General features: G+C 35.3%; 1 protein-coding gene and 1 long non-coding RNA gene across 4 annotated transcripts; one reads left to right on the top strand and one right to left on the bottom strand.

Moving 5' to 3' along the window:
* Positions 1-274: 274 nt before the first annotated feature.
* LOC144574526 (WRKY transcription factor WRKY24-like) lies at positions 275-3,010 on the bottom strand. The gene is made up of 5 exons (XM_078324485.1): positions 2,629-3,010; positions 2,121-2,300; positions 1,422-1,882; positions 1,023-1,184; positions 275-778 (listed from the first exon to the last, which is right to left on the bottom strand). The coding sequence occupies exons 1-5, from the start codon at positions 2,878-2,880 to the stop codon at positions 538-540; spliced, it is 1,296 nt and encodes a 431-aa protein (XP_078180611.1). The 5' UTR covers positions 2,881-3,010; the 3' UTR covers positions 275-537.
* A 1,178-nt stretch (positions 3,011-4,188) lies between these two features.
* On the top strand, positions 4,189-7,187 carry LOC144574931 (uncharacterized). 3 transcript variants are annotated; one of them, XR_013518315.1, is made up of 6 exons: positions 4,189-4,578; positions 4,708-4,871; positions 4,970-5,068; positions 5,339-5,503; positions 6,100-6,153; positions 6,530-7,187. It is a non-coding gene; the product is annotated as an uncharacterized LOC144574931 (long non-coding RNA). The 3 variants fall into 3 exon arrangements; XR_013518314.1 differs by having other exon boundaries at positions 6,434-7,187; XR_013518313.1 differs by having other exon boundaries at positions 6,100-7,187.
* The last annotated feature ends 1,226 nt before the right edge of the window (positions 7,188-8,413 follow it).

Genomic DNA, 8,413 nt, shown 5'->3' with positions numbered 1-8,413 from the left:
CAAAATAAACAGATGAACCAATAGACTTGCAAGATCCAAGACCCAGTAAGCTTTTCTTATTGGAAAGTGTAAACTTCAAAATAGCCCATAATTTATGTTCAATAGAAACTAGAACACAAATATCCAATAAAGCCTAAAATCTGATAATGAGAACTCTGTTCCTCCCAAAAAACCTGTTAAGGCCTACTAAATCCATATTTAACTGTGCAGCCCGTCATTCGAAACTGTTTCACGACTTATACTCGGAAACCTCATCAATCACAAAATGTAACCATTTGAATAAATATCATCTATCTTTTCCAAGAACAAAATATTTTATTACATCCTATCTATAATATTAACCTTTTACAAGACCTTTGGTGTACAAGTTAAGATTATGCCTTAACTAAACATCTAAAAAAAAAAAACAGAAAAAAAATTCAGAAAAAACAGAGACAGGCCTTGTTATATAGATGTATATGGCCTGAAAAAATAAACAAAATATTTTCAACTATAAACCCTATTAAAGGAAAAATTCAAGACGACTTCTATCTCTGATCAATTGAGCCCGTAGGAACTGTATCTCCTCTGATTTTGTACCATCTCGGGGAAGTAGCCATTTGAACTCGGTACTGGCTGAGAGACCAATGAGTTATTGTTCATGCGGGACCCACGGCCAGAGGGTAAATCATGGTTATGTTTTCCTTCGTATGTGGTTATAACCGACCTTATGTCATGTGCCGCTCTCTCCACATGCTTTCTCACAGGGCAGCCAGAAGTGGTACACTTGTAGTAGCTCCTGCACGTTCCAAAAGATAAATTAAAGAGTTTTCCAGGTAGAACAATATGAAGAAAACTCATAGTACCAGTTCTCAATCTGAACTTACTTAATTTGAAACTTAGCTTTGCTGATGAATGGTAACCCTACAACGCATAGTTTGAAAAATGGGTTTGCTAAGTTTGGGGTACTATAGTAACAGTTAGTTGTATGGAACTGGTACAGAGCATTAATAAAAGATGTACTAATGGAAACGGGTACTGACCTTGGGTTAGGATTTCCCTTGACCACCTTCTGTCCGTATTTTCTCCATCTGTACCCATCATCTAAAATATCTACATCACTTGTGGTCTGAACCACAACACGTGGCTCTTTGTGGGGTCCATTGCCAGAGACTGATATGCCCTCACTATCATCTTCTCTCTTCCTGAAACAATAAAATAAAATGGAGAGTTTAGTTACATATTAAGCACATTTAATTTTAAAAAAAAATGACTTGTTGAAAGGTACACTTGGAATGTTAAATATCCTAATAACTATTCAAGGGATAATAACAATTTATGTCATATCTTCTCTTTATCTTAATACAATTTTTTCCTATATACCCCTTGCAACATACACATTTTTTATAATGGAATAACTTTAGATATTGTGAATTTATTACCTCTTAGAATTCCATTCGTTTCCATCAAACCCATCACTGCTCATCTGAGAGGTCATTTCATTTTCCTCAAGTCCAAATGAGGCCGAAGAGTTCTCGGGCGTGGCATCAGAAACTGCAAATTTGTGATCTCCATAGGATCGAATGGGTTGTGTAGAGCCCGAATTTCTCCGGGTCGAAACAGGTTTCGGGTGGTTATGTTCTCCCTTGTAAACGATCTCAGTAACCCGGCCATCAATTAGTGCTTTCTCAACCTTCTTCTTTACCGGGCAGTTTGGGTGAGTGCACTTGTAATAACTCCTAGGATTTTCACTTGCCTTCACTTGCTTTTGACCATACTTGCGCCAGTTCCACCCGTCATTGTTACTTTTTTCACTTGCTGTAGTTTGACTCGTGTTGTTTGAAGTTCCAGATTTTGATGGTTGCTGGCCCCATGACTGTTTGTAGTCCAGGTAAGCAGGTTCCTACATTAGAAAATTTAATTGTTACAAAACAGTGAATTTGTAAGGAATCTTCAATCTTGACATTTGGTACAATAAAATCCAGTTGTTGGTACATACGAAATTAATGAATTGGTGCAGTACCAAATTTATTTGTCTGTCTCACCTGTTTGTTGTTTAGACCGGATATGTGGATGAGTTCGGTAGATAGTTTCAATACAGATACAAGAAAAGCAGAACAGGTTCATACCAAGGAAATTACCTCTGTAGAAGTCTGATTAGAAGGTGGATGTTCAACTCGTTTATTTTCTTGGGTCTTAAATGAAAAGTCACCGAGCAAGTTCTCTTCTTCCTTAACGTTTTGTTGGTCATTACTTGCATAAGCGCTTCTCCAGTCAAAGGCATGTGTCGGGAAAACACCAACCGTTGGAGATGGAAACATCTATATGTGTAAACCATAAATAAACATCAGGCTCTATCTCTGTTGGGAATTTCCACAAACACCACAGATGCACCCCCAATTTTAAATACTAATTATGAAAGAAAACCAATACTCAACAATCCTTTAATCTAATCACAGAATTGATTGAAAAAAGACAATTTATTTCCTAATTCACAGAATTAAGCTAATCAAAGAATTCTACATGAAGTTATTTAATGAAAACATGAAATTGTTTACAGAGACATAAAGTTAAGCTAATTACACAATCAGAAAAGCAATTAATTGATACAATTCAGCGCAAATGTAGAATGTTCGTGCAAAAACTTACACTAGAGGCGAGAAGAACCGGAGAGTCTAAGAGTGCAGCCGGGCTGAGGCCAGAAGGAATACCAAAGAACGAAGAAGGAGAGAATGGACTGGGAGAGAGAGGCAAGGAAGGGGGTGTGCTAGACTTGAATTTCGGGATACTCTCTCCATTTCTCTCCCTGAAATCGCCATTTTCAGCTGATAGCAACTCTGTAAACGATGGGGTGAAGAAGGAGAAAGGAGATCTCAGGTCGGATGATGTCTCCAGTGCCATGGCGAAAGTCGATCACGATAGAAAGGGGGAGGGAGTGAGGGACGGAGGAGGAGAAGGAGGAGAGAGGGAAGGTTTTCTGGTTCCTGTTGTTGAGAGATTTGGTAGAAATGAAGAAATCGAGAAATGAAAGTAGACGGCTGCGTATACTTGTATTTATATTCGTCAAGACTTGGTCGATATCCACAAAAAAAAAATTTAGATTTCTTCACTCGTTCTTTTGTACAATATTTCACGAACTTGCTGACGTGGCAGTAGCTCTTAATTAAAAGTCATGTATTGCGAGTAGATATATATTTAATATTTATCTAAATTGATTGCCCGACTTACATTTTTCAATATTGTGCGAAATTACGCAGTCAGACCACAACACGTCATGTATAAGTAAATAAGCGTAAGAACTGTGAGTAGAACAAACCTTTTATATTTTACGAGATGATGTAATATATGAAGTGGAGGGAAGCAACGGGAGCTTCTGAGAAAGAGATGAGAAGCTTGAATATTTGACCGTTGAATGGTCAAAGTTTGAATATTTGACTGGCGGGCTATGGTCTTCTTTGTTAATCTTGATTCACTGTGACATTAACAAATATTAACAATGATATGGCGGGTGCTGGACATCAAGAAAAGGTGCTTTTAATTTACTGTAGAGTTGCCATTCAGCTTCTTAATTTATGATCAATCATTTGTATGATGATTTTTTGGACCTTTTCCTAATTAAAAAATATTGCCTTTTAATTACCAGTGGAATACCCCACGTATGTCTACATGGGATTTTGATTTCCAATTTGCTTTGCCTAAGCTAAGAGTCAACTTCAACGTGTGAATTATCTGAGACGTCAGTAACTAATAATTAAAATCATTCCACTTTCGTCAGCTAGAAAAGATATTCTGTGGTCGAATCCGTGTTACTATCTGTGGAGTATCAGCGTCATTTTTATTCTCTTGATTTTTCCTTCTCCATATCTCCTCTATATTATGCACCTTAAATTGAATTTGTTGTCCTGAAACTCTAACGGCTGGGATTTATTTATCTAAATTCTGATTGAATCTGAACCCTCCAGTCAAATAATCTGTCTTCCTTTGATTAAATACATCATTTATACGTGTAGAAGTCTAAATTTAGTTCAAATTAAACCCGCCACACGTATTGCTACACATATTGCTACAAATATTTTTATTCTGCACCGTCGGATCTAAATAAAAAATCGTGCAGATTGAATCTCAGAATCACAATTTGTTTTCGCTGGGATGCGCAAAAAAACTAATTGCCGTTCTGCCCCGACCCTTCTTCCCAATGAGAAAAAACCAAATCGCCTCAACCATCTCTCTCTCTCTCTCTCTCTCTCATCCCTCTTCGCCATCTCTCTCGCTCTCTCGCCTCAGCCCGCATCCAGCCATCTCTCTCTCGCTCTATCAGTATCGAGGAGCAACGGTGGGGGTTCGCTTGTGATCAGTTGGCCTGGCCCCACAAGCAGACAGTCCGAGTATCCACTTGATCTGATCCAATGGCTCCGAAGCCACCCCCCCCTCGAAGCGCCGTTGTAAGAACGACTCCGGCTATGAGGCACGGCCTCCTCTTTCTACTCCTCCAGTGGATGAGAAAGAGATAAAAAATAGCAACGAGAAAGGGAACAAGGCGCCTCTTGTTGTGTTTGCTCATGGCGCCGGCACTCCCTCCACCTCCGATTGGATGGTTAGGTAAGTTTGAGGTAATATTCATTTTGGGTTCATTGATTGACTTGTGTTTGGTTTAGTATATTTGCATTGTCAGAGTTTAGAAGTGAATCCAATAGGAAATCAATTTTGAAAATTTATGTGTTCTTACAGGGCTTCAAAGGAATTGTAACAGAGGTAGATCAATTACTGAACGAGCTTTAGAGCAGTCTTTCAAAACAAGAGGAAAAGTTTTCCCAATTTGCTCAAAAGCAACGCTAGGTCAAGAGCTCTTTGTTGCCAAACATGTCGTAATTTTTCTCAATCATGGGAAAATTGTAATTTCTTTCCACTTGATAAATTAATTTCTATCCAAATGTATTCTTAACACAATTGCACAAATTATGTAATAGTGTCATTCTTTTCTATGCAATAGGTGTATCTTAGAGCAGTAGAGGCAACAAGAGGTATTTCAAGTATCACATTGAGTTTCTTTGATTCATTAGATGTTCAAGGCTGAGATTGGCATATACCAGTGAGTACTGGTACACAAATATTTCATGAATTTTAATAATTTCTCTCTCTTCTTCGGTGAATCCAAGTCAACATGAAATTATAACATTCATCCATAACAATTAACAATCAATCTGTACTGTTCAACATTTTTGTTCATTGTTGTTGCTATGCATGAATGTTAATAATTTCTCTCTTCTTCAGTGAATCCAAGTCAACATGAAATTATAACATTCATCCATAACAATCAATCTGTTTATTATTCTTGATTAATGATATCGGAGCATAACAGGTGTTAGCGCATTGATTTGAGAAAAGAGAAGATGGAATAGAATGGTGGATTGCTTAGAAGAGGTCAAGCAGCTATGCCAGCTTCTTCTCAAGTGCTAACGAATAGATAATTCGACTCCTTATAAAGGCCTCGGCAACCCCCATGTCCTGGCTGAACAAACCTCTTGTATGTTCATTCATTTCTCCTGAGAAATTTGTTCACCTAAATTTTGTTTTGGGCATTTATAATTGCAAACAGATTTTTTCCTTCTTGCTGTTATTTTGGAATTGAACAAGAATTAGTAACACTCAAATGAAAACAAACGGAACTATACTGGTCTACACAGTGATGCTGATGGTTACTTTTATGTAACACTTTTGGCTCAAACATAACGATGAAGGGAAACAAAAAACTGAATATTCTAATGTATAAATGTTATTATGTCATAACCTTTCATGGTTTAATAAGGAAAAATTCTTGAAAGCTGTCACTAACAGTGGTGGTGCATTTATGTGTTCAGTTAGTGTAAGTGAAATAGAGGCATTATACGAGTTATTTAAAAAGATTAGCAGTGCCGTGGTCGATGATGGCCTAATTAACAAGATTAGTAGACTATGTGCTAATTTGTTATGCTTTTTTATTCATTTCTCTTTTTAACAAAGCGTCTCCTGCACACTTATTGTAACATCAACTGTTTCATGGTACGCACTTTACGAACCATCTCCTGAATATTTTTGTTATGATCCAGTGGATTGATGCCTCTTTGACTTCTTATTTTGTAGAGGATCTATGGTTTCGGTGCATGCCTTGCTGCTGGAATGTTCTTTATGATCTTGGTATGGTAATTCTTTCTTTGATGTTTTAGTTTAGATAAATATTTTGTATGTGTTTTTGGTAATTCTAATTGCAGAACATATTATAGGGTTTATATATGTTGTAATGTCTTAGTAACAGGCCAGATAATTTGATCTATTTGCTTATGTTGATTATGAAATTTTTAAAATTGAGGCCTGTGAGAAACTGAACTTAGATATTATAGTAAAAAAATTATACTTGCACAATTTCCTTGTTGAATATAAGCATTTTATTGTATGGTTCGTGCTAATTTATTATTAGGAAGAAAATGATTCTTGTGTCGGAACAGGAAGACATGTTGATAGCTAAAAAATAAGACGATTTTTTTTTTCTCCATGATATGGCCAATTGGGCAAGACGAACGAGGCAACACACAGCGGTCTTAACGACAACCCAATTGGATACACACCAAGAGGACTCATCAGTCCTGAATGAAACTTTCTTCACAATTGATGTCCCAGGAAATACTGACAACGGATCAATGGAGGAGGCTGGATATTGACAGAACGGCACCAACAGATTCACCGAAGAATGACAAGCAGATAGACATTTTTACTGGTAAAATTGGAACAGGATCGGAATCTAACGGAAGTTTTACAATTAGACCCCCATTCTTTTCTTTTAAAAAAGGAAACGGGAGGGTAGCATTTAGTTTCACCTTTTAGTTTAGATTTAAATGTTAGGCTTTTTCTCCTTATTTACCTAAACCGGACGGAGGTCCATTAATATTTATGTACTGTAATTTATTTATTTTTCTTTTTTCCTAAGTGACAATGTAAGGCTTCTTTAAATTCAATAAAATACACCCACAGGTTTCATCCCAAAAAAAAAAACACTTGGAAAGGGTGTGAATTTAAGTGATTGGCTGTATTATGTTATGTTTTATTAAATATTATAAATTGGATATCTTATGACAAGTTCCATTATACTGAAAAAAAATTTACTTGCGGGATTTCTAAGTTCAGATATAAAATATCAAAAAAGTACTTGTAGCACCATATAGATATTGGTGCAGATATATATATATATACAGAAACTGCCGCCTTGTAAGTGGAGAAGAATGGGGAGTTTTTTAATGGCATCTGACTCGGGCAGGTAAAGTGATGCAGTCATTTGGTTTTGCATTTTTAGTGTTATTCTGCTATTTTAAATATCCATTTGAATTTCATCTTTCAAAAAACAAAAAAAAAACTCTTAAATTAGCAAGTTGTTTTTCTAAACTGCCCCTAGAAAAATGCATAAAAACATAGTTTTAGGTCTCCTAAAATCTTGAAAAATCTTAAGCATACAAAACAGGTTTAGACCTACATTTTCATCAAAAGAACAAAAATTTTGGTTCATTCAATTATCCCCGAAATAATTTTTGAATATTGGTTGTCAGAACAGTTGACAACAGCTAAAAATGAATTACCATTAACAATCTTGTAATTAGATTTGGTTTGCACTTTATTTTTGAGGAAATTTCTCTCTGTAGCAGTACAATTGATTTATTAAAATTTGTAACTTGATGGAGTTTGTAACTTTGTAAAAATTCAGAATAATATAAAATCTCTTCAAATATCATGTCCTTCAATTTTTAAATAATTATTGTGTTTTATTGGAATGCTTTCTTTTTAATATAAATATGTGTTTTCTCTTATAATATGCCCCGTTGCATCGCACGGGTACGATACTAGTACCATATTATACATAGTTACGTAAAAGCTAATATAGTACCAGAATTTTTCAATTTATAGAAATCACTATAAAATGATATAGCTTATTACAATGGTCTATAGAAGGAACCGAAAAATTCATTTTGATTCCTTTAGAAAATTTTAAACAAACCGGAAAAAGAATTTTTTTTTTTTTGCAACGTGATATTGTGCAATTCATAAGTTTCTACAGGAACAGAAAATTTGTGGGAAAATATTTAAGTTATTTATATGGATCGATATATGGTAATCCATCTAATAATCAATATTATTTTAAAATATTTTTTATAAACAAAAAGTTAGTAACTTGAGAATTCAAGTTCTTGGCAATTATTTATTGTGTAGCTCTACAAAAATGTGCATGAGCAATCCATAAACGATCAAGAACTGCCACTCAATTGTTTGTTGATAGGTACGTAGAAAATCAAAACTAATAAATTTATAATTCTAATTTCTACTTGCCATCTAATATTAAGTGCACGATCATATCAATCTAATATTAAATGATTCTGGTGTCAATTTACAAGAATTAACTTTATATACTAAG

This window comes from Carex rostrata, chromosome 23 (assembly GCF_964058835.1).
Source record: "Carex rostrata chromosome 23, lpCarRost1.2, whole genome shotgun sequence".
Classification (NCBI taxonomy): Eukaryota; Viridiplantae; Streptophyta; class Magnoliopsida; order Poales; family Cyperaceae; genus Carex; species Carex rostrata.
This window is presented reverse-complemented; position numbering and strand designations above follow the sequence as displayed.